Source organism: Schistocerca nitens, chromosome 1, assembly GCF_023898315.1.
Source record: "Schistocerca nitens isolate TAMUIC-IGC-003100 chromosome 1, iqSchNite1.1, whole genome shotgun sequence".
In the NCBI taxonomy this organism is placed as follows: domain Eukaryota; kingdom Metazoa; phylum Arthropoda; class Insecta; order Orthoptera; family Acrididae; genus Schistocerca; species Schistocerca nitens.
In genome coordinates, this window is record NC_064614.1 from 78,178,144 (window position 1) to 78,205,711 (window position 27,568).

General features: G+C 44.2%; 1 protein-coding gene across 1 annotated transcript in view; it reads left to right on the plus strand.

Annotated features, from left to right (window-relative positions):
* Window positions 1-27,568, plus strand: part of LOC126241345 (uncharacterized) — a gene marked incomplete at its 5' end in the record, with an annotated part of 124,866 nt that overhangs the window by 67,748 nt on the left and 29,550 nt on the right. The window contains one exon of the mRNA XM_049947999.1: window positions 22,430-22,676. Within this exon, the coding sequence (XP_049803956.1) occupies window positions 22,430-22,676 (247 nt within the window). The remainder of the gene's footprint in view (window positions 1-22,429; window positions 22,677-27,568) is intronic.

A 27,568-nucleotide genomic window follows, 5' to 3' on the forward strand; every position in this document is an offset into this window, starting at 1 on the left:
CGTACCATCAAGCTTGGTGATACGACAGTATGGCGATGACGAATAAAGGCTTCTAATGTGCTTTCACCGCGATGTCGCCAAACACAGATGCGACCCTCATGATGCTGTAAACAGAACCTGGATTCATCCGAAAAAATGACGTTTTGCCATTCGTGCACCCTGGTTCGCCGTTGAGTACATCATCGCAGGCGCTCCTGTCTGTGATGCAGCGTCAAGGGTAACCGCTGCCATGGTCTCCGAGCTGATAGTCCATGCTACTGCAAACGTCGTCGACCTGGTTCGTCAGATGGTTGTTGTCTTGCAGACGTCCCGATCTGTTGACTCAGGTATTTAGAGGTAGCTGCACGATCTGTTACAGCCATGTGGATAAGATACCTGTCATCTCGACTGCTGGTGAAATGAGGCCGTTGGGCTCCAGCACGGCGATCCGTATGACCCTCCTGAACCCACCGATTCCATATTCTGCTAATAGTCGTTGGATCTCGACCAACGCGAGCAGCAATGTCGCGATATGATAAACCGCAATCGCGATAGGCTACAATGCGGCCTTTATCAAAGTCGGAAACGTGATGGCACGCATTTCTCCTCCTTACACGAGGCATCACAACAACGTTTCACCAGGCAACGCTGGTCAACTGCTGTTTGTGTATGAGAAATAGGTTTGAGACTTTCCTCACGTCAGCACGTTGTAGGTGTCGCCACCGGCGCCAATATTGTGTGAATGCTCTGAGAAGCTAGTCATTTGCATATCACAGCATCTTCGTATTGTCAGTTAAATTTCGCGTCTGTAGCACGTCATCTTCGTGGTGTAGCAATTTCCATGACCAGTAGTGTATGCACCGCAAGCCGTCTGACGGTGGGTGGTGGAGGGTACTTCAGTTGTTCTGTCATTTCCTTACTTCCCAGTACCTATTCGCGTTGGACACACATGAAGAACATCCGTGTGAGCTCAAAATTCTCCCATTTGACCACTACTCCGTAGCAGAGGCCGCTAACACACATCTATTTCGTGGCCACGACTCGGATTAGACCTCTTCGAATGTGGTGACGGATGAAATTTTCAGCGCCAAGGGGAGGAGAGGTGGTGGAGCAAATCTCATGGTCAGCAGACTTTGCGTCAATGTCACTGGATTAAATTCCAAGTCTCGCAATAGGGTCATACGAAGTGAGGGCCGGTGACACTATTGATGTTGATTAGTCTGTAAAATCGCGACATTTAACTCTCAATGTCACTCGAGATTAGCGGCCTATTTACCGTCACCAGATTTCGCTTAATTCCATCTTTACCATCATCATCATTATTTCACAACACAATACTAACAGGCGTCCATTAAACTCCCGAACCATGTGGTTATAACTGAATTACAGCTACTCGCGGAGGTCTAGTGTGGGCTGTAATTTCCGTTTGGCATCAAAACGTGGTAGATATTCTAAATCGCGAATGCGAAATCGATCTACACAGAAAAAAAATTTGTTTCAGTTTTTGCCACCAGGTTCATGTCTGGCCCTGTGCAGCAACTCATAGACGTTCCAGAGCACCTACTGAACAAAATATGTAAGCGTCAGTTAGAAACAAAATTATGTATTTCTCATTTGTCTGACCTTTTCTGAACATGTCCAATACCAATACATAATATATAGAAGCATTTGCATAATTCTTTGGTGCACTCACAGCGCCAGATTCGCACCTGATGGCCAAAATTGGAACTAATGTGTTTTCGATTAAGAATCGTTTCCCCTTTAACGCATTAGAATGCGTACCAAGTTCCGCTGCCAAAGGATAATTCCAGTCAACGGTGGGCCTCTGTCAATAGCGCTGTTTCACTATAACCACCCGGTGCGTTCTGTACATTCAATTAAGACACACCTCTCACATATCCGCAAGGAAAGCGGTCACTGTGCGGAAGAAAACCCTTTCCAACCAGGGGGCTGAACCTACCCCTTGACGCCTACCAGCCACCAATGCCATACGCCTTTAATCTTTCTCTGATTTTGTCATTTCGCGATACGTGTGTGTGAGGAACTAATATTTTATCCCAATATACGCGGAATGTACGGTTTCGGAATATCAAAGTGATTCATGAAGGAATCTCTCGTAGCGTCGGCCAGAGCAGTTTGTTGAACATCTCCTTAACACTCTCGACCTTACTAAACAATCCCGTTACGAAACGCGCCACTCTCTGTTGGATCTTTCCTCTCTCTCTCTCTCTCTCTCTCTCTCTCTCTCTCTCTCTCTCTCTCTGTCTGTCTGTCTATCTCTACCTTTTTTCTTATGTTAATGATATCTGTTAAGGATCCCACACTAATAAGAAATTCTCTAGAAATGGTGTTACAAACATTTTTGTAAGCCACTGCTTTGGTGAACTTCCTGTAGATCCCTCTTCAGGAGACTGCTAACTCTGACATTGACCCTTCGATATATTTTTACTCTAATGCTGCTTGTTGTTAACAATACGAGGCTACTCCCAAGAATGAACAGCTTTCACTTAGTTAACACTAGTCAGAAATCTCATCTGCATTTGGACCACATCTTCTTGACACTTATGCAGTATTCAGCTGCATCCATTTTCAATAAGCTGCCACAAGAATTTAGCAATCTTCGCATTAATTCTAACACTTTAAGTCCGAACTGAATAATTTCCTTATGGTACACACTTTCTGTTCTATCGGGGAGTTCATGGCGAAAAAAATAAGCTAATTACTTTACTATCCTCAGCGGCATGTCGTCTGTGTAAAGTCTGTGTACTTTACGTTATCTGTTACTAAGTTTTGTGAGTTAATTTCTTGTGCTTACTCGTTCCAAGACCGATGTAGAAGTGCTCCTCAATTTCATTTTACGGAACAAACAGTGTAAACTACAGCAAGATAATGCGAGGTCCAACACTGCATAACGCTCAACAAACACCTTGACTGCCCTTCCCTTCCGCCCGTAGAATATGTCTTGGACGCAATGGGAACCCATCTACACAATGTGATCAAAAGTATCCGGACACCTGGCTCAAAATGACTTTCAAGTTCGTGGCGCCCTCCATAGGTAATGTTGGAATTCAATAGTGTGGGCCCACCCTAACTTTCATGACAGCTTCCAGTCTCTCAGGCATACGTTAAATCAAGTGCTGGAAGGTTTCTTGGGAGATGGTAGCCCCTTATTCACGGAGTGCTGCACTGAGGAGAGGTATCGATGTCGTTCGGTGAGGCCTGGCACGAAGTCGGCGTTCCAAAACATCCCAAAGGTGTACTGTAGGATTCAGGTCAGGACTTTCTGCAGGCCGTTTCATTACAATGCCTTTACAGAGTGTAGTGTTATCATTTAAATAAAAACACTACACTTTCTAGCCCGCATCTCGTGGTCGTGCGGTAGCGTTCTCGCTTCCTACGCCCGGGTTCCCGGGTTCGATTCAAGGCGGGGTCAGGGATTTTCTCTGCCTCGTGATGGCTGGGTGTTGTGTGCTGTCCTTGGGTTAGTTAGGTTTAAGTAATTCTAAGTTCTAGGGGACTGATGATCATAGATGTTAAGCCCCATAGTGCTCAGAGCCATTTGAACCATTTGAACTACACTTTCTAAAGGCACATTATGTAAGACATTAGAGGAAGTGTACAGAAAAACAACACAAACAGCTCAAGGAGCACACACACAACCACACACACACTTTTTTATGTCATTTACAACCTAAAATTTTTCACTTTTTACAGTTATCAATAAAAAGCTTACTGACGATGGTACAGAGGTGCCGGATCATGTTAGGATAACAAAAAACCAGAGGTTGTGCATAAAAGACGGAATCCAATAATTTAACTGGAAACATGCAAAGAAAGACAAGAGCTGCATATCCAAACGAGGAGTGGCCCGAAGTTAACTGGAGGCCCCGTCGGCCCGAAACATAGACCAGCAACTTCACTGCATCATTCAACACAGTATCGTTAATCATCTTTTTGCGTTTATTTGACGAGACTACAAAGTGTTAAAAACACAGAAATGCATCTTTAAACGTTCAAAAAGGAAGAACTGTGCACTTCACTAAATGAAAATAAAACAAAAAACTTAGTACTCTATGACTGCATTATCAACGAGTCGTAATTGGATAATATGTAGTTGAAGGAGGATCACTGCTATCAGCTGCAGCAGGACATTAAGCGGAATCAGCGGCGACGAGCGAAAATGTGTACCGGACCGGGATTCGAAACCGGATCTCCTGTATCCTACGGAGGTGTGGTAACCACTGTGCCATCCAGAACACAGCGTTCTTGCCCCTTAACGGACTATCTCGCTACGCCTCACGGCCGATCTACACTCGCATCGACTGTCCGCAGTACCTGTCCATTATTATTCTGTTCGCTACTTACAGAGGTCGGATGTATTTGTGTATTTTCATTGAAGAAAGTGGATCAATTGACCAGCCAGGTTTATCAATTATTTGAATGCGTGGTGTCTTTTCCTCCGACGGTGAACTCATTCAAATACCTGGATACAACAGTTTGTAAGGGTGTGAAACAGAGCTATCAGAAAGGCACAGTCATTGGTATGGCAGGTGGTGGTCGTCGATTCATTGGTGGAATACTAGGAAAAGCACTGGATATACAAAGCAAATTGCTCACAAAATACCCATGCGATGCAGTCTGGAGCATTGCACAAGTGTATGAATTCCTTACCAGATAGGACTAACACAGGGGGCAGTAAAGACGGACACAGGTTTGTTTCAGCCGTGGGAGAGTGTTATGGACAAGCTGAAGAAATAAAAGAGGCAGACACTCAAACTATCGCGAGAAAGATTACTTGCTAAGTTTCAAGAACCAGCTTTACATGATGAAGCTAGGAATATGCTACAACCGCCTATGTATCGCTCACATAGAAAGCTTAGATGCATTACAGCATCCACAGCGATATTTAAACAATCATTCTTCACGTTTCCCATCCTTGAATGGAGAGGGAAGAAAACCTCAAAACTATTACAGTGGGAAGGACCCTCTACCATGCACTTCACAGTGGTTTGTAGAGGATGGAACTTCAGTGCCGTCAATGGAATAATTCCATTTCTTACATTTCTCTTACTTTCGAGCCTCCCCTTTACGGATAATACACGTAAAAATAACTTGTAACCTCGTTTTTCAATTCTCCTTTGTCGCCGCTCTGAAGTACATCTGGGGTCCATCACATAAGTCACTGGAAGGAGAATAAAAAACACGCACAGTTTTACATAAAAAGAGAAGCTTCGTTGCTTACGATTTCTAGTTCTAGGTCACCACTCGAGTTGAAAACTATATTCCGGGAGCCACACTTCTCGCGAAATAATCGGAGGTGCACTCTAGCATAATTTCTTGCGCACTGCTCCAGTTCTAGGGTACATCTCTGCGGAGGCGGAGCGTCGAATGCACTCGCCTGAAGTTGTGTCCTGTGTTTCTTTTTCTCGGTGCCGGAATAAAGGAACGCCTTAGCCCTGAAAGCAGTGGTCCGTCTACGGCGCCAGCGACGGAGGACCGTATCTTGGAAAAGAAGGAGGTGCAACTGCTTGGTGATGAATAGTGGGTGTGGGGAAGGCCGCGACGGGGCCTCGCAAACCACGACGGAGGGTGGGTGGCCAAGCTTGCTTGCTCAATTATAAAAATAATTACTGCTCCGCACACCGGCGGCGCCATCGGGGTTATTTGTCGAGTGTTATTTTTAACATATAAATGAAAACAGCAGTCACGGCCCCATTGAAATGTAAATCACTTTCCACTGCCTCGTGGGTATAATAATTCTTTTTTATGGCTAAATTGAATTATAATGCGCATTATACGATACTGGACAGTCCTCATGTGAACTGGGAAGCGGCATCATGTTTTAGGTGCGTTTGTTTTGAAGCGATTCCACCCGTGAAGGGCGGAAAAAGTTGATTTCAAAATACATACTACGTTTGGTGTTAGATATTCCTAGTGTCACCCCAAATATTTCCGTTTCGGAAAGCATATTGCGGAATCTTCGAAATTTACTTGGTATCAAATATCTGAAGGACGTATCGTGCATACAGCAAGGGCCTTTAAATCTCAATGTAACCTGATCAAAAAGCGCCACATTTCCTGTTCGTAAATATTGTGGAACGTGTATGAAAGCTGTTACAATATTTTAAAAATGGATTAAAAACAGTATTTTAGTAAGACCACTGTTTTTTCTCCACGATAGAATGTTCTCCAAAGTTAATGTTACATTATTATTTTCACAAATTATTTACATTTATTTCCTAAATTTTAAGTGTTGAACAGATACACTGCAACTCCAAAATCAACATGCTAGTACATAAATACATGACTAGAAGTAATAGTACAATGTTTCGAACGAGAATCAGCCTTTCTTTCAGGGAAAACAATAAATTTCATTGCCGCCATTCGCCTTTCTTGGGAAACAGAAAATTTAAATATAGTGTAAATTTTTTTGATGATGCCCCAAAATGGTGAAACGCGTGGATTAATGTAAATTTCCCTTGCAGAGGAGACTGCTTTTCATTCGAGATACTACCCATAGTTGCGCTACCTCGTACACCATGGAGTGTGTAGAACTATAAATAATACAGTGAATGCTTCCAACGACGGTTATTTGCTGTAGTTCAAAATTCCGGCCTGAGAGACGGTAACGTACAAAACTAAATGCTAATGTTTTGATCTCACATCTCCGTGAAACAGTTTCCAGGTTTATGTCTGGTACCCACAGGCGGAGACGAAACGTTCTCAAATCCTTTTGTATGTCAAACACGATCTCTCAACCCCGAAGTTTGAAACTGCAATATAATGAGTAGTTGAAATCAGACTAAAAGTTCTTGTAGAGGCATGCAACCGTTACGAATATAATTTTGGAAAGAAACATAAAACAGTCGCTTTCTTTATTTGCTGCCATGACACGTTTCTTGTTTAACCCATCATATGATGACCTATTATCGTAAAGAAAGTAACAGATATTATTTTACAGATTTTACGGAACAGCAAATTTCTTACAAAAATCACTTCTATACCAAAAACTTAGGATCGAATAAGGCAGTAAGAATTTATAAATTTCCATCGGAATTTCTAAAATCATTGGGGAAAATGAAATATAAACGACTGTTCACGTTGGTGTGTAGAATCTATGACTCTGACGGACGTAACATCTGGCTTTCGGAAGAAATATTATCCGCACAATTCTGAAGATTTCAAGAGGGAGAAAGTGTGAGAATTATCGCACAATCGCCTTAACAGCTCACAAGTAGCTGACAAGTATAACACACAGATCAATGGGAAAGAAAATTTAGAACGTGTTAAAGTACGATAGGTTTAGCTTTAGGAAGGGTACAGGCACTAGAGTAGCAATTGTGACGTTTGAAGATGTCAGATAGTGCAAAATGTTTAAATCCTAAGGAAATTAGGAGTAAACTATAGAAGAGACGATTAATATACAACACCTATTAAAACTAAGAGGGAACAGTAAGAGTGGAAGGCCTGTTCAATCTATATATGGAAGCAGTAACGGTGGAAACAAAAGAAAGGTTGAAGAGTGGAATTAAAATTCAGTGTGAAAGGATATCAATGATAAAAGTCGCTGATGACATTGCTATCCTCAGTGAAAGCGAAGAAGAATTACGTGATCTTCTGAGTGGAATGAACAATCTAATGAGTACAGAATATGAATTGAGAGTAAATCTAAGAACGACGAAAGTAATGAGGAATAGCGGAAATGAGAAGTTCAACATAACCATATTGTTGATCACGAAGTAGATCAAGTTAAAGAATTCAACTACCTAGGCAGCAAAATAACCCAAGACGGACGGAGCAAGGAGGACACAAAAAGCAGACTAGCACTGGGAAAACGGGTATTCCTAGCTAGGAGAGGTCTACTAGTACAAAATATAAGCCATACTTTCAGCAAGGAATTTCGGAGGATGTACGGTTCTAGGACAGCATTGTATGGCAGGGAAACATGGACTGTGGGAAGATCGGAACAAGCGAGAATCGAAGCGTCTGAGATGCGGTGCTGCAGAGGAATGTTGAAAATTAGTTGAACATATAAGGTAAGGAATGAGAAGGATCTCTGCGGAATCGAGGAGTAAAGGAATATATGGAAAACACTGACAAACAGAAGGAACGGGATGGTAGGGCGTATGTTAATACATTTAATACATCAGGGAATAACTACTGCGGTACTAGAGGGAACTGAGAGCGTAAAAACTGCAGAGGAAGAGGGAGGTTCCAGTACATTAAATAAATAATTGAGAACGTAGATTGCAAGTGCTACTCCGAGATTATGCCTATCGTGGTGGGCCGCGTCAAACCAGTTGAAAACTGATGACAAAAAAGAAAATATTCAAGAAAAAACGCTTTTCGATACAGAAATACATACTGAGAGGCCAGGGGAAAGGGGAGGGGGGTGGAGGAGCGGGTGGGGGAGGGGGGGTGGGGGAATGTGCAGTCGAATGCGCCACTGTATCGCCCGTTTCTTCTCAGAACTTTGTCCTACGGATTATAAAACATTCCACTTCGCGTTCGGTTACACACCGCCACAGTTTGGAATAAATATGCGTAACTATTCAAGTGAAGCGTTTCCAGGGAAATAGATTGGTTGCGGAGGTGCACTGTTCTGGTCTCCACTTTTCCCGGACCTAAAGCCACTACATTTTTATTAGTGAGAACACTTAAGAGAACAAGTTTGTAATACTTCACCCTTGGATCCACAGATCTAATAGCTCTCGTGCATGCCGCTTCGGCGATGGTGGATGATGGTGGGTTGCGTTGGGTCCAGCAAAATAGGGTCCAGCAAATGCAAAGTGTCGCTTTCAACATATTCTCTAAAGTGATCGTTGCTCATTCTCTGTGTACCGACTCTAAATGTCTGGATGTCAAACGTACAGACTTGAATTATTGTGCATAGCTTAACGTGCCATCCAGCATAGCCTTTCTATCGTGTTTTCTGTTTCTTAGAGTGTACAGATGATGTCCTGTATCCACTATTTTTTTCTGTTGGCTTTATTTGTGTCACGGCCGAAACGAAGTTGTCGTTTACGTCCCTATGTAGTTCATATTACGTCTTAACAGAAACAGAAAGAAATACATAGGATACCGAATTGTGGAGGCGTAAAGTGGATAAAATTTGATTTTTGAACGGAAGGAAAGTGAATGTTAGGCGAGAACCTGACTCGAACATCTGCGAGCCAGCATATCGTTTCCAATATCATTTCTTCGTCTCACTGAGCTGATGGGACAGCTGTAGGACAGCGCAGAGTTCGTGCTACCTGTTCTCGGCCCCACTGTACTCAGTTACAGCGTTTCCAGGGCTTCGTTTTTTTTAATCGTATTTTTATTGAACCTATGGGCGAAACTAGGTATTTCTAGATACAGTTTAGTCTCGAACCAGGATGAGAAATCGCATGCTGACCGCCAAGTGCCACATTTTTTCTTCACCGTGTATGCATCTAAGGAGTGCTTGTTCATGCTTAAGATAAGCAATGCCGCATACTTCAGCGCTGTCTAAACTTCCTGAAGTCTGGCCATGACACGGAAAACTTTACCACTATTGAGGAAGCTGCCAGTATGCTGAACTGCTGTATCGGATGGTTGCAACACGTGTCATGATACAGCACAGGGCTCATATCTCGGACCGCAGTGTTGGGAAATGGTGGTATAAGCAAAGGAAGACACTGTGGCCGGTTGTCAAAGCATACTCCTCAGTCCTCAGTATGTGCACAATACGACTCACCTGGCTGTTAATGGAACCAACTGATTTATCTTGCAAAACTCGCATCGTTACGCAGTAAGCTCTTAGGCAGGGTAAGGAAACTGTAGGAGAATTTTTCATGAAAAAAATTGCTTTCAAGGACTGCCAAGTAATATAGCTTGATGAAACTTGGACCACGCGTAGAAAGAACTGCAGCAGTGTGGTACGGAAGCTAACAGAAAGAAACACACAAATAGACGAACAGACACGACACTTTTCTTACAATGCAATAATTACATAAAAGACCTGCGATTCAGGATGGCCTCGTGGATATTAAAAAAGACTGGATGTGGTCAGGCTGTGTAATCACCAAAGAGGGCAGAGCACGCTTTGCAACGTCCTCTTATGCTGGCTGCAAGACTGATAAGGAGTTGTAGGAGCTGTTGTGGTAGGACATTCCATTCCACCACCAACGCTGATGGCATCTCCTGGATCGTCGTTGCTGGATGTAGACGTGCCACAATACGTCTCCCAAACGCCTCCTTCCGGTGCTCAATAGGATTTAAATCGACGGAAGGGGCAGACCAGTCCATTTGCTGATATCCTCCCGTTCCAAGAGCTCCACCTGCGCAGTTCGATGCGATAGCACATTGGCGTCCATAAAAATGAAGCCAGGACCGAATGTACTCCTAAAAAGATGCACATGGGGAAGGAGTACAGTGTCACAAAAACGTTTCCTACTAGTGTTCAGAGGGTTGTAGGGCAGCACGCAACCAAAGCGATCATCAGTGCTGGTTTTAGCGTCATATGGTGATAGTCAGGATGATATTATGCACTCAGGAAAATTTCTTCCACCATTAACAAAATCGGACGTTAAGCCCCATGGTCCCCTTCAGGTTATTCCAAAGGAATATGTTGTATGTCAGCACCGGTTTCACGCGTCTCTTCTCCCATCATCACACAACAAGTAATTGACATCACAGTTTGTAAAGACAGCAATCAGCCGAAATTCCTTCCGTGTGACGTACCAACACCTCTTCTTTCGCCGCATCAATAATTGGTTCATAATGAATGCACAATAAAAAATTTTCTTTCATTTATTGTCTCAGATAAGCTTACTTCCTTCCTGTTTTAGGTGACCTATTGTCGCTTGAGACAAACGTCTTTTATATATGAAGTATGAAGATGGTATCTATTCTTTCGGACATTTACGAAAGAACAGATACCATCCTCATACACATATAGTTAAGGCTCATCGACCATTTGACCATCTTCTTCTGGGCGGATGCAATACCAGTGCCCGAACTGGTAAGTCCCTGCACTCGCACTATCCTCTGTGTCCTCGTTGGCTCAGATGGATGTATTCGCTTCGCCGGTACATATACTCAAACTGGAACGATACAGAGCAGATTTGCCGGCACAGTAGTCAGTGTGTTCTGTCAGAGGGATAGCTACCCTCTGTAATAAAAAAGAAAACTGAGTGAATGGATCAACGAACAACCTGAACGGGTGTCATCGGACATCCGCCTCGAACAAATTCAACGAACAATATAGAACAAAAATGAGATAGAGCGTCGGACATGTAAGCAGGTGATCCCGGGTTGGAGTCCTGGTGGGGGCCCATTTTCAACTGTCCCCGTTGACTCATATTAACGCCTGTATGCAGCTAGGGGTATCGATTTCATTACAAACCTCTTTTTGTATTCTATACACAAGACAGTTCATGTCTAAACTTCACTGTTACACCATGCCTACTGCAATGTCTATTACTACATCACCCGCCCATCCCCTTGCCACACCCTTCCACTGCCCCCTCGGTGCCTTCACAAAACAGGTAGACTGTCGAATTTTAGAAATGTGTAGAGAATGTCACTGAGCTGTTCTGGGTCATGATCTTCTAGTCTCTGACTTTTGTGGCAGTCCTGCCTTTTCACGAGGGACGTGCAAGTAGCTGCACAGATGTAACGTCATAATTCAGTGAATTATTAATAACATAATAGTGCAACCACGTGATCCTTTTTGAAATGAGAATTTTTTTTTCTCGCAGCACTGCGTTTTATTTCTCCCAGACACAAAACTACCGCGAAGAGCTGTAAGCAATCACTTATTTACATAAGAAATGAGACGAGAACTGTTGTTGAACTACAAATAACACAAATCGAAATAAAAGTGTACCATTCTAGATTCCACTGTAGATTCCCTAAAATGAAAAAGGCGAATCCGTCGAGGAGAAATAAAATACAGCCCAGAGAGAAAAAGCTGTTTTTATTCCAAAACAAATGAAATGGTTGTATTTACATTCTGAGTATGGAGTATTACAATATATCCACGTAAGAGGCTATTATGTACGTCTATTACAAGGACATATTGTTTTGGTTGGCAGGAGAGCCAACACTGTCTTACTAGAGGAGGCCGAAAGGCACGCGTTTTAACTCACGCAGGCTGGCGTGAGGTCTGGAACAGGACAAGAAAATTAGAATTTAGAAAAACGGACGTAGCTGGTGGAATACTTAACTTTAATCCATTAATGGTGTACGTCGGTCTGGACGGTACATGATTCACAATATCAATAGTAACTGATAATGGCGTCTTGCTAGGTCGTAGCAAATGACGTAGCTGAAGGCTATGCTAAACTATCGTCTCGGCAAATGAGAGCGTATTTTGTCAGTGAACCATCGCTAGCAAAGTCGGTTGTACAACTGGGACGAGTGCTAGGAAGTCTCTCTAGACCTGCCGTGTGGCGGCGCTCGGTCTGCAATCACTGATAGTGGCGACACGCGAGTCCGACGTATACTAACGGACCGCGGCCGATTTAAAGGCTACCACGTAGCAAGTGTGGTGTCTGACGGTGACACCACGTTCCTCCCCCGAAAATCGGCGTACCGTTGTGGCATAAGGCTTGCGCCCGCCGTGAGGAGGACCCCATGTTGACGTATGCGACGAGGTGGGGAGCCTAACAACAGCCGAGGCTGTGCCACCCGCACCCTGCCATTCGGACCGCGGGGAGCTAGGAAACGCCTGAAAACCTGCTCCAGGGTGCACGCCAACATGCGGTGTATGCGCCCGCAGACATACAGGAGGGGCCGAAGGGTCGACCTCCATCGGGCCGGGGCACCCGACGGGCGAAGACGACATATAGTCCGGAGCGGGCAAGAGTTCCATGTCGGAGGACATCCGGTCACGGGAAGCGATCGGCAGCGCGTGATCCAGGGAGGCGCCCAGCGGTTGCAGCGACGCGTCCACTGCGGGCGTCGCCGGCGGGAGAACAGGCGGCGGCGGCGGTGGCGGCGGCGCGTCGCCATGGGGCAAAATGGAAGGCAGCGTCGGTAACACCTGGGGCTGAGGCGAACCAGTAGATGGGTCCCCAGGGTGCTGACCGGACGGCACCGTCGCTGAAAGCAGACGGCGAGTGGCAGATCCCATGCGACGACAGAGGCGCAGCTGGTTGAGATGCCGCCGCAGCTCACCAGATGCCCCCAAAACCAGATACATAGCGCGTCCGAGGCAGCGAAGAATGCGCCCCACAAGCCAACGCCGTGAACCTCGGTAGTGACGATAGTAGACAACGTCGCCTGGAGCAAAAGCAGGTGTCTGCCGCTGCACGAGAACCTGATGCGGCGGATGTAGCAAAGACATCAAGGTTCGATGATGACGACCGTGGAGCAACTCAGCCGGCGAGCGACCATCTCGGGGCTGAGAGCGATACGAGGACAAAAAGAGCAATAACGCGTCCTTCCGAGAATGCGATTCTTTTAACTTCAACATCTGTGACTTGAAAGTCCTGACCAATCGTTCAGCGGCACCGTTTGACTGTGGCGAAAACGGCGCGGACGTCAGATGTTGAATACCATTGGCCTTGCAGAATGACTGAAATGCTGTGGACATGAATTGTGGGCCATTGTCGGAAACAATAGTCTGTGGAAGACCTTCAATGCAAAAGATAGCAGATAACGCTTGGATGGTGGCAGATGACGTCGTGGAAGACATCCTGACAACAAAAGGAAAATTACTGAATGAATCAACCACAACCAACCATCGAGCATTCCAGAATGGACCAGCAAAATCGATGTGTAAGCGTTGCCAAGAGGGAGTGGCTTTTGGCGATTCAAAGAATTTCCGCGGTGGTGCTGATTGCTGTTCGGCACACACCATGCAAGAAGAGTACACATTCGTAATCGCGGCATCGATTCCGAACCAAGTACAGTGCTGATGAGCAAGTTGTTTCGTTCTCACTATACCCCAATGTCCTTGGTGGAGAAGCTGTAAAACAGAGGACTGTAACGAACGTGGAACCACGACCCTGGACTGATCATTATCAGAACGCAACAGCAAAACACCACGTCGAACAAAAAGTCTCTCCTTGTGAGCAAAAAATCGGCGAACCAACGGATCCCCGATCCATGACTTTGACAAGGACCATTGCGTAGCAACAAAATGCAGAACGGTGGCAAGGACAGGGTCGGCAGCTGTGGCAGTAGCTACACGACGAAAATCAATCGGAAAGGATTCGACCACGTGATCGGTTGCCGAATCAATGAACATGCAAGCACGTTCGGAGGAATCGAATTCTCTATCCTCAGCAACAGGCAAACGGGACAACGCATCGGCGTTTCCGTGCTTAGCAGTGGACCGATACTAGATATCGTAGCGATACTGCGAGACGAAAATAGACCAGCGAATGAATTTCTGCGCTGTACGTGGAGGTACAGGCTTGTTCGGATGAAAAAGCGATGTCAAAGGTTTGTGGTCTTTGATGATGGTAAAGTGACGACCATACAAGAAATCATGAAACTTTGTAACACCAAATACGAGAGCCAATGCTTCTTTCTCGATCTGTGAATAATTGCTTTGTGCAGACGAGAGCAATTTGGACGCAAAGGCAATAGGGCGATCGTGCGATCCATCTTTGTGCGCAAGCACAGCACCGATCCCGAAATCCGATGCATCCACCATCAACAAAAGGGGATTCTGGGGATCGAATGGCGTAAGGCAAGTATTGGAAAGCAACGCCGATTTCAACTGGCGAAAGGCGCGTTCGCATTCCGTCGTCCAGACGAACGGAACACCTTTATGGCATAAGCGATGAAGCGGAGCTGAAATGGAAGAGGCGTGTGGGATATAACAGTGATAATAAATAATTTTTCCTAGCACACTCTGTAGCTGCTTCAAATTCTGCGGCTAAGGCTTGTATGGCACGGAGGTGCTCTGGACTAGGATGTATGCCTTGGGCATTGAGGACATATCCCAGGTAGGGCAAGTCACGAGCAAAAAACACACATTTGTCCTTCCGCAAGCGAAGGCCATCTTTCTGGAGATCACAATATCGTCCAGATAGTTTGCTGCAGTAGGGACCAATGCACAAACAGTTTGGAGATATTGCTGAAACAATGCAAACACCCGAATGGCAGTCGTTTGAATCGATACAAACCAAGATGCGAGTTAACCACCAAAACGCGTTGGGATTCTTCGTCCACCGGTATTTGCAAATACGCATCTGCTAGGTCCAACTTCGAAAAATATTTACCCGGCCACAGTTTGTCAATAAGATCTTCCGGGCGGGGTAAAGGAAAAGTTGCAATCACTAGCTGCGGATTCACTGTTGCCTTGAAGTCCACACAAAGTCTCAATTTTCTTGAAGGTTTTGGCAATATTACTAAGGGTGATGCCGAGAGAGTCCAGATAGTTTGCTGCAGTAGGGACCAATGCACAAACAGTTTGGAGATATTGCTGAAACAATGCAAACACCCGAATGGCAGTCGTTTGAATCGATACAAACCAAGATGCGAGTTAACCACCAAAACGCGTTGGGATTCTTCGTCCACCGGTATTTGCAAATACGCATCTGCTAGGTCCAACTTCGAAAAATATTTACCCGGCCACAGTTTGTCAATAAGATCTTCCGGGCGGGGTAAAGGAAAAGTTGCAATCACTAGCTGCGGATTCACTGTTGCCTTGAAGTCCACACAAAGTCTCAATTTTCTTGAAGGTTTTGGCAATATTACTAAGGGTGATGCCGAGAGAGAAGCCTGCACACATTCAATTACACCTTGCGATTCCAAATCGTGTAATGTTTTTGCGACCTCATCACGCAATGTGTGGGTAACATTGTGCACTCTGAAAAATTTCGGTTGCGCGTTTACTTTCAGTTCCAAATGTGTTTTATAGTTCTTAGCGCAACCAAGGCCCAGTGCAAAAATGTCTGCAAATTCTTCACATAGACAAGAAACACTGTCTGAAGGCACGGTCTGGTTCACTGATAGGACCTGGTTTACTATAGACAAGTTACACAACTGAAATAAATTGAACCCAAACAAGTTCACTGCAGAAGAAGAACGAAGGACGTAAAATGACACGAGGTTTGTTTGTCCTTTGTATGTTTCAAGAAGGCTGCGCTGTCCTAACACAGGGATCTTTTGACCTGAATAGCTAGTTAACTAAATATTTGCGGCACACAACGGAAGTGTGCCCTGCAGTTTGTAAGTGTCTTGATTGATCAGTGAAACTGCAGCTCCGGTATAGAGCTGGAATGGTATCACTTTGCCGTTAATGTCCAAGTCTACAAAAAGTTTATTGTCCTGCTGACAAGAGCGACTGTCTCGTGCAATGTGAACTGACACTGGTACATAATCACTTGCGACTTCACGGGATTTCCGGCGACGTCGAAGCACACTATTTGTGGGACGAACACAGTCACTGTTAGAGAGAGTGGCACTGAGCGGAGTGGAATGAACTACATGAATTTCCATGGGCGAAGTGTCACGAGCCTGAGTATCCTTGGTTCGAATTCGGAGCGAAGCAAAGGGCCTGGAATGGTTGTGAGTGTCCGATCTGAGTTTTTTCTGGCAAAAACTCTGAACATGTCCTTTTTTATTACAGAAAAAGCAAATAGCCTGGCGTGATGGGCAATTCTCACGCGAATGTCTAGTTCCACACCGCAGGCAACATTTTAGCACTGCACTTGCTTGCTTAAGTGGCTCACATGGCTGAGAGCCTGGCGGCAGCAGCGCGGCCGGGTGCGAGGGCTGTTTACTGCATTGTGCAGCTCGCCCGGTGGGCCTGTTAACCTGACACACGGCTGGTGAAGTTTCAAATGATTCCTGAGCAAAGTCAAGTGTGTCCTGCCGATCCAATATGACCATCACTTGTTGAAGGGAGGGACTGACTAGTTTCAAAATCTGTTCCCTTATACGAACATCAGAAACGTTCTGTGCAATTGCATCACGTACCATAGTATCTGAATAAGGGAGTCCACATTGACACTCAAAAGCACAATCCCTAGTAAGGCCTTGCAAGGTTGCAACCCACTCCTGATTAGTCTGACCTGCCGTACGTTTTGTATGAAAGAAGGTATAGCTTTTCGCAACGACATTGACTGATTCTTTGAAATATGCATCTAATGCAGACAAAATTTCGTCGTAGGACAGAGTTGCTACGTCGCGTCGGGGAAATAATTTGCCTATCACACGGTACGTTTTTACACCGACCGATGAGAACAAAAAAGGCTGCCGCTCGTTACCTTGCATTCTGTAGGCGGCGAGATGGAATCCAAATTGGCGTGACCACTCCGTCCAGCTTTCCAGTGCAGCATCAAAAGGACGAAAAGTTGGTGCAACAGCGTGTTGTGGCGGCATTAGGCGGCTGCCGCATCGTTTTGCATTGCCTGTTGACCCTGGACGAGCTGTCCAAGGGCATGCAGTATGGCCTGCATCTGCTGGTTCTGTAAGCGATAGTCCGCAGCTCGTGGTCGTGCAGTAGCGTTCTCGCTTCCCACGCCTGGGTTCCCGAGTTCGATTCCCGGCGGGGTCAGGGATGTTCTCTGTCTCATGATGACTGGGTGTTGTGCGATGTTCTTAGGTTAGTTAGGTTTAAGTAGTTCTAAGTTCTAGGGGACTGATGACCAATGATGTTAACTCCCATAGTGCTCAGAGCCATTTGAACAATTTTTTTTTTTTTTTTTTTTTTTTTTTTTTTTTGTAAGCGATAAAATTCGGACAGTACATCTGGAGATTGTGGCGAAGCCATTACACAAGTAAATCAGGGCAATATCGATAAGAATGTGGTTTTGCCTCGTCGCCAATGTTTTGGTTGGCAGGAGAGCCAACACCGTGTTACTAGAGGAGGCCGAAAGGCACGCGTTTTAACTCACGCAGGCTGGCGTGAGGTCTGGAACAGGACAAGGAAATTAGAATTTAGAAAAACGGACGTAGCTGGTGGAATACTTCACTTTAATCCATTAATGGTGAACGTCGGTCTGGACGGTATATGATTCACAATAGCAATAGTAACTGATAATGGCACCTTGCTAGGTCATAGCAAATGATATAGCTGAAGGCTATGCTAAACTATCGTCTCGGCAAATGAGGGCGTATTTTGTCAGTGAACCATCGCTAGCAAAGTCGGTTGCACAACTGGGGCGAGTGCTAGGAAGTCTCTCTAGACCTGCCGTGTGGCGGCGCTAGGTCTGTAATCACTGATAGTGGCGACACGCGTGTCCGACGTATACTAACGGACAGCGGCCGATTTAAAGGCTACCACGTAGCAAGTGTGGTGTCTGGCGGTGACACCACACATAATACGCACTTAGCTAAATAAATATCGACCTTCCTTTCCCTGGAAATACCTCTGGCAATACGAAGACCATGTAAAGCAGTCAGTGGTGCCACTTTGTTACGATCTCTGCCGAGTGTTTTGACCTGTGCCAGCTCAGTTGATGAACGAGAGTGACGAATGCAGGTCACAGGATTATATTGGCTGTTAAATACGCCATACTGCGTGTTAATGGTTATTGGCTGTGCAAAATGTCAGCCATGTTATGTGTCTTCGATTTGTAGTCGTATACTGTAATATGACAACTGATCTATAAGACGAGAAAGATGTTTCTTCCGCTGTGACAGTTGGCATATTCTTCAGATACATTTTAATTTGTAAGTAGTGATCTCAAATACGTAATAACTTCCTGTCCCTACGCCGCTCACTGTGTTATGTACGAGCTATTAATTTTCAAGTCAGCATGCACATGAAAATGGCTATATCACCGAAATCATGAATGTGTAAAATAAATGATCAATTATCAAACAAATGGTGAAAATACCTTCAAAAAAATCTATTACTATAGGCCATGTGGCGTTTCTGGGCTAGCACGAGAATGTAGCCTGTTACTACCATGGGGAAATCAAAGTCTACTTTTGATTAACGTCCACCTCCACACTGCTAATAGGACGAATGCTACGCTTCAGCGAATTGGTTATGAAACACTGCCTCAACCTCTGAACAGCCCAGATCTTTCACCGTGTGATTGTCACGTCTTTGGTGACCTGAGAAAGACGTGCGTAGACATTAGTTTCAGTTGGACGAGGAAACACAAGAGTGGTTGCGGTTGTGGATGTCTCAGAGGCCAACCGCTTTCTACGGAACAGAAGTAGATCGCCTCACCTTCCTGTGGGATACATGTCTTAACACGTGTAGTGATTACTTTGGAATGGAACCATTCAATGGTCCCGATGTGCCGCTTGTTCAGTTTTCATTTGACTGCCCCTCTTAGGTGGAGATGGACATCTTTTAGGCCCTTCAAGTATACACCTTCTATTACTCTGCAAGTTGACGCGAAAGAAGCTGCACATATATTGGACAGTTCGTGTCTACATGCATGATAATTAGTATTGCAACTGATATACGTATCATACAACATCAGCGTATTTCTTCCGGGTTATGTATGCATATTGCTGTGGAAAGATTGAGATACTGTAAATGATGTTTTATACGTACAGCGAGGAGCTGATTACGTCTTATGAACACCAGAAAATTATTTTAGAACTGGTGAAAGTAGCCTCTTAAAGAATGAATAAGTTACGCTGTGTAATTATACAGAGAAGTGCAGTAGGGAAGGGCGTTGCAACTGGGAGAACTTAGTCTCTCGTCAGCCTCGTAATAGAAGTATAATTTATTTCCTTATTCCCTTTTTAAATTATAACATTGACTTTAAATGTGCTGCACTCTTTTTTGAAATAACAGAAATTACTGCTCTAAAGTAAGATTTCTTCAAATGTAAATGGCTGTTCCAAGTTGCAACATGGTCATATACCTAGGAACAAATATTGAATTTCAACTTTTAGGTACTGCAGTCGAGAAAATCTTGTCGATATGCTTTTAATAGTCTATGAGTTACATTACTATTCTATTACACACCACTAATCAGAAAGTGAATTCAGATTAATTACTAACAAACACCTGTTACAAGTTTAAAACATATTGAAGTACAAATTAATAGCAGGTAACACAGATTTAAAGTTTCGAGATAGGGATACAAAAGACATTAAAGGAAGTTTATTTCCATATAGCACGTGCTCCATGGTAAAAATAACCTCCATTTCAAGGTACACGATGGTTCGCGACTGTCGAAGTATAGCTTAACAGTGCACACGTTATGCATCTAACATACAGAATTTTACTCACCCTAAAACTGTGTAACTCAAGAATTAACAATATCTTCAAAAATACTTAAATATACAGCGTTCGTAATATTTAAGAATGCTGCAAAAACACAACTACATACCTCGAAACCACAAAAACAATAAAAGATGCCGTTACTGCTTATGGCGGTCTCTAGAGCAGGTTCCTTCTGGAGATTATAAAATGGATCACTCGACTGGAACACTGGCTAGGGAGCATATTCCCAGGTACACTGTCCTACATCTTCTCCTACTGCAGTTACTTTCAATTTTAAATCCATAAAATTTACTGATTTTTGCGATGTATGAGCTGAAACATCTTTAAGGGCCACAGAACCCCGTCTGCTTAGGAAACAATGATTTAAGTTCATTATATCCATTGTGAATGAAGAACTGCAAATGCGATTTAAATTGGTGACTTACTTAGGTATATTATGCTACTAGACACCGTTTTGAAGTTGAACATACTCACCGTCACATCGAGGTGTTAGGGAAACTCCGGCCGGTGGTGGCCGAGCGGTTCTAGGCGCTACAGTCCGGAACCGCGCGACCGCTACGGTCGCAGGTTCGAATCCTGCCTCGGGCATGGATGTCTGTGATGTCCTTAGGTTAGTTAGGTTTAAGTAGTTCTAAGTTCTAGGGGACTGATGATCTCAGCAGTTAAGTCCCATAGTGCTCGATCCATTTTATTATGGAAACAATATGTGCAACTCGTCGCTATGGTCGTGGTGCTGATGAAAATAACGGTAATTTGGTTACTGAATTGCAAGAATGAGATTTTCACTCTGCAGCAGAGTGTGCGCCGATATGATACTTCCTGGCAGATCATTCTGGAAACATCGCCTAAGCTGTGGCTATGCCATGTATCCGAAATATTCTTTCTTTCCGGAGTGCTAGTCTTGTATGGTTCGCAGGAGAGCTTCTGTAAAGTTTGGAAGGTACTAGACGAGGTACTGGCGGAAGTAAAGCTGTGACGACGGGATGCGAGTCGTGCTTGGGTAGCTCAGTTGGTAGAGCACTTGCCCGCGAAAGGCAAAGGTCCCGAGGTCGAGTCTCGGTCCGGCACACAGTTTTAATCTGCCAGGAAGTTTTGGTTACTGAATTGTTTACGAAGCGAATAGATCCTTATGTTTTAGGGTACTTACCTAGCGTTGTATTTCGGTATCCACGGATTCTAGTCACTGACGTTATTCTACTCTGAATTTTAATCCGATCGTGAACATTTCACTCCGATCACTGCTTCTCCGATACTAAGTACTTGACACTCATTCTTCGCAACACTATTCTCAGATAGAACATGGAGAGAGGGAAGATAGCAGTACGAGAAATATTCTCGCCACACGACCGGTGGTTACATGCGGAATGCAGATGTAATGTGCGGTCAATAAGTAATGCAACAAATTTTCTTCTGAAAGCAGGTTGGTTTTGTTTAATATTACAGTACACGATGTTATTCTTCATTCTTTTGGCTAAAGGACCCTGTTATTTAAGAGAATGTCCTTTTAGTGCGATGGCCTTACGCCACACTACTAGGAGGACCTATATGTCCGCGTGGTATCGCTGGGCCAAACAGATGGAAGTTGTTAGGTACCAGGTCCGTGCTGTACGGTGGACGAGGAAGAACAGTCCATTGGAGTTTTGCGACCGTTTCACTGCTTGTCACGTGGCTCGACAAAAAATTGTAATCATTAACGTCGTAACGCGTGAACAATTCTGCACAGGAGGTCCATCCTGCTCTTTATGGTCTACTGTTAGCCTGTGAGGAACCCAGTGGGCACAAACCTTTGAGAATCCCACCTGGTGGAAGAGCGTGTCAGCACTGCCAACAGAAGCATCCAGTTGAGCAAAGAGATGTTTGATTGTGATCCCGTCTATCACCTCGAAAGAGAGTGGCCGCACCTTCCAACACTGCGAGATTCAGTGCTGGAGATCGGACTGGTTGCGCGACCTTGTAATGATGACTGATGCCTCGCCGAACGACTCTCCGTGCTTTTGTTCACTGCCAGGTTGTCGTAGACACACTAAAAGGGCCTATGAATATCAGCGAGGGTCTCGATTTTCTGCTAAGGAACCTCAGTAAGAACTGTCTGCTTGGATCTCCCCTCCGTTACAAATGCCATTATGAAGGCTGCATGTAGTGCCACCACCAATCGGAACTTCACGAAAGTATACGGGCTGAAGCGGGAATATTCCATGTAGTCCCGCAACGCGAAATTGGCCAAAAAAGTGTTGTATTGCTTACTGAACGCCTCTCGTCGTCGGAAATGGGCTCGGCTGTGTGTTCCGAGAAAAGTCTAAAAATGTTTGTTCGTGTGTGTGTGCGCAGCTGCTGCCTGGAGCGAGCGCGTCGCGCATCGAGGCGACGTCGGTGGCGGACGCGACGGGCCTGGAGACGGCGCGCTCCGCCCTGGAGCTGGAGGCGGCGGCGTCGCTCTTCGTGGAGGGGCGGCTGCGGCTGCGCTGCCTGGCCACCGTCTTCACGCTCTTCCGCAAGTCGCAGGAGCTGGTCCTCGCCGAGGACACCCCGCAGTTGGCGCCCGTCATGGGGCCCACCGCGCCACACAGTCTGGACGGTGAGCCATACACATACTGTAAACATACGCACCTCCCAACAAGGTAGGGCCGCATGTAAGTGCAGGGCATCTAGAGGGCGCGCCCCACGAGAAGGGTAGCGGTGTCGGAACGCTCTACCTGGAGAACGTTAAATTTGTGCTGCTTGAGGTTTTTCCCCATGGATTACTTGCTGTCAGAGGTCTACAAATTCTCTTTCCAGCCTGCCTGTCCCTCTCTCCATCGCAACTAGCCGCAATGGAGACACAAGAGTACATGCTCTCTGAAGCACAGTGGTTAAAGCAGGCGGTTTGGGTGTCTGTGAAATTGACAAGCTTCATGCGAAGCGTTCAGTCTTCTGCACCTGACAACAGGTTAGATTATCAGTCCAACCTGACTAGTCAAGTATATGTTTCCGTAGGTAGTTTCGATGCAGCTCATTATCTGTAATAATGAGAGCAATAAAGTTATCAAACCAAATTTAAAGGAGATTGAGGAATGTACGAGTACACTATTCATAAAACAGACCTCAGCAGGGCATAAGTGTTTGTGTGTTTATGAGGCAGTTTCAAATAAATCGGTAGGCTGTCGCAATGCGAATTGTATTAAAAGTTCTCATTCGGGACCTCGAGTATGTTACGTCATGTTTCTAAATTTGACCAGCAGTTTCTTCACTCCATAAATATTTCGAAAGAGGATAAAATGTGTGTACATGCGTGCTAAAAACGTGAGGCCAATTTGCAGTTTATAGGCTTTCTAAATTTATAGTTAACATTGGCTGGTGTGGCCGTGCGGTTCTAAGCGCTTCAGTTTGTAGCCGCGTGACCGCTACGGTTGCAGGTTCGAATCCTGCCTCGGGCATGGATGTGTGTGATGTCCTTAGGTTACTTAGGTTTAAGTAGTTCTAAGTTCTAGGGGACTGATGACCTCAGTAGTTAAGTTCCACAGTGCTCAGAGCCAACATTGATTGAAATAGAAAATAAATTATGGAACAGTGGACATTACAACCCACATTAAGGTGGTGTGCAACGTCATGCGAAGAAAGCTTAGTATGGAAGAAAAGTTCTTCTTTCAGGCATGTACTTATTAAATTAACATAATACGAAATCGAACTTTGTGCTTGCTAAAATGCGTTTGGGGAATTTAGAATGAACTATTTCGGCAACTTAAAATGAATTCAGCGAACGCACAATATAAAAATAATTAAAATCTCTATAACTGGGATTATTTTTGGCTGGAGTACATCGCGGTTACAGAAACTAAAATTCCAGAACCATACTTTAGTTGGTGTTGCAGTGCGATAGACATCTTTACATTTTTGAGAGCAAACGATGTCTACTTTCAGAGATGGTTCTGCTTCCGACAGAAAACATGTTTAGGGTTGACTGACGATGGCTCTAATTGAGAATGGCCAGTACTAACAGAAAGAGGGCAAAGGGGTAAAGGAAACTGTTCATATCAAAAAATGTAAATCACAAATATACCGAAACCGAAAAAAAGGACAAGTCAAATCCACGTTTTTCTGGCCTACAATAGACCAAAATGAATATAATATATTGTACTGGGCCTCATCATGTGATACGTAAAAAGACACTTTCTATATCCTTGAAAATCCTATTCATAACACAAAAGTGGAAGCAAACAGAATAAACTGCTACGTAGCGCAGCACCGCAGGAACACGGGCAGGCAAGAAAATTCCTGTAGCATTCTTGGGTAGGGCATAACTTGGCTTGGATGGGAGTAAAGCAGCATGCACCTTCGGCTGACATCGTTCGGCAGCTTGCCTAACTGGCTAACGGACAAGCATGTTTAGGTTAAAAGCGGAATGTGTGTGCCTCAGCTTGTAGAAATGGGTTCTCGGGAAATACGTCGGATGTAGCTGTGAAATCCCCACTTCATCATTGCAGCTCACCGACATGTTCTGGTGCGACGAGCATATCGCTGAGCTAAGTCAGAAACCTCCTAAGTGTGTATGTGCAGGCGTGGAAGCGTCAAATTCGGCGGTTTTTGATTGTATTTTGATATTTTAAATAGTTACTACTGTATTTTCGTGTGCAGTTTCCTATTGCTTCTATATATGACCCTATTAATTTAACGGTACGAAATGAACGAATCTGAAATACTTTTAGAGGTCTTTGACGACGATTATTCAGATGTTCTTAGTGAGAATATAGATCCTTATGACAGTGTGAAAAAATGGTTCAAATGACTCTGAGCACCATCGGACTTAACTTCTGAGGTCATCAGTCCCCTAGAACTTAGAACTACTTAAACCTAACTAACCTAAGGACAGCACACACATCCATGCCCGATGCAGGATTCGAACCGGTGACTGTAGCGGTCACGCGATTCCAGACCCCGGCCAGCCCGACAGTGTGAAAGAAAGTTTTTATGGTTATGAAGACATTTTCAGTGACAGGCCTGTATATAAACGTAATGTGGCAGTGTTCTCAAACGATTCCGAAAGTAACGATGAAACTGATTCTGTTCCTGTCAATTATCCGTTTTGTCGCAATGTTAACGCTGGCTATGCCAGTGCTCGAGTGAGACTCTGGCACAGTTGGAATGGCTTAATTAGTCATTTCGTGGAAAATTACACAATAGAAGTTTTCTCAAAATTTCCTGACGACTGGTTTCACAAAAACGAATAATAATTATTTGAAAGTAATCAGGGTAATTAGGGAAAACTTGATTATTGATTTATGTGAAAACCGAAATGTTTGACAAACAGCAGCTACTAGCTACGTAAATGAAGTGTCATAATGTTCATCTCTTCAAAGTTAAGCTATTTTGTGCGTAAAACGTTGCATTGTGGTAATATTTAGCTGTCAAAAATTTTTCCTTCGAATCAACTACTAAATTAAAGACATTTCGGGAACAGAAGGTGTTAGAAAAGCAAATTTCAATAAGAAAACGCTTTCGGAACAAACCCTGAACATAAAATAAATTGAAAAACGGTCAGTAAAATGTTTTATCAAATGATTTGCGTGGAAGTAAGAAATATTGGCGGTATAATCAGCAGTGATTAACGTCACGAGAATTCAGATGGCAACAGAAATCAGTAAATTGAAGATATGTAATATGTCTCCATAGGACATGTGCCGTTTAATTAAAAAAGTAATAGTAATGATAATAAAATGTTTTGTGAAGTTCAAATCATTTTAGGATGAAATAAATAGGAATTGTGGGGAAACTAAGGCCAAATGGCTGCAAGAAAAACATGAAGTAACTGAAAAAGGAAAGTTTGGCAGGAGGATTGATTCAGTATATAGAAAAGTCGAAACAACCTTCGGTGAAATTAAAATCGAGGGCGGTAACATGAAGAGTGCAATGGGTACTCGACTGTTAAATACAGAGGAGAGAGCGGATTGGTGGAAACAGTAAACTGAAGGTCTCTGTTTGGGGAGAGACTTGTCTGACGTGATGGAAGAAAAACAGGACTCGGCAGGGGAGAGATAGGGCGATCCAGTATTAGAATCAGAATTTAAAAAAAACTTTGGATGACTTAAGATCAATAATGCAGAACGAATAATTAAAATTCCATCAGAATTTCTAAAACCATTGGGAGAAGTGGGAAAAAAAGCGACAATTCACGTTGGTGTGTAGAGTGTATGAATCTGGCGAAATACCATCTGACTTTCAGAAAAATATATTCCACACATTTCTACCGAGCGCAAGAGCCGGCAAGTGCGAGAATTATCGCACATTCGGCTTAACAGCTCACACATCCAAACTGTTAACAAGTATAAAGAAGAACAGAAAAGAAAATTTAAAGATCTGTTTATGACAATCAGTTTGCCTTAGGAAACATAAAGGCACCAGGGAACCAGTTCTGACGTTGCCGTTAATAATGGAAGCAAGTCAAGGAAAATCTAGCCCATTCAAAATATCTGTGGAGCTGGAGAAATCGTATGCAAATTCTGAGGTCAGGTATAGGGAAAGACAGCTAATATACATTACATACAAGAACTCAGAGGGAACAAGAAGACTGGATGATCAAGAACGCTGTGCTCGAATTAGAAAGTGTATAAGACAGGGATGTAGTCTTGCGCCTCTACGTTCAATCGTCAGATCAAAAAAGCACTGACGGAAATGAATGTGTGTTTCAAGAATGGGACTAAAATTCGAGATAGTGAAACGTGTACGACGGGATAAACGGAGTAGATGGGGTCGAAGCGTTTGAGATGTGGTGCTACAGAAGAACGTTGAAAATGAGGTGGGCTGATAAGGTTAGGAATGAGGAGGTTCTCCAAAGAATCGGAGAGGAAAGAAATATATTTCAATCACTGACATGAAGAAGGGACTGCATGATAGAAAAGCTGGTAAGACATCAGGGAATATCTTCCATGATACTAGTAGAGGAAGACGGAGATTGGAATACATTCAGGAAATAATTGAAGACCCGTACGTTGCAAGTACTTCTCTGAGGAATTCGTGGCGGGCCATATCAAACCAAAGACTGATGACTCAAAAAAGGCCTAGGAAAACATTTGACGCGCCTTTGAATGATGCTCGAAATCATGTACAGAAAACGCAGTGTGTCAAATGTTTCACAAATCGACTTATTGCCTTTGTATGTTTAGCAGACGTAGTCCATATGATCCGTAATGAGACAATGAACAGCCACTGCAGATATGTCTGTTTGTTCCCAGAATGTGTGTCGCTGATGACCGACACATGGATTTTCCACGGTGCAACAGGTTTGTCCGAGGTACGACTTCTCGCAGCTTCAAGTAACCGAGGCTTCTCAAACGAATATATTTCCTGTACTTATAAGAATTCTTGGTACCTTTGGGAAATCGTAAATAGGGCAAACTCGTCTACAGCGTGGAAGACAGGTGCGCCGATCATCGCCGACACACACCTCTGAATTAGCGAGAGAAATCAGCTGTCGGCGATCATTCTCTCATTAAG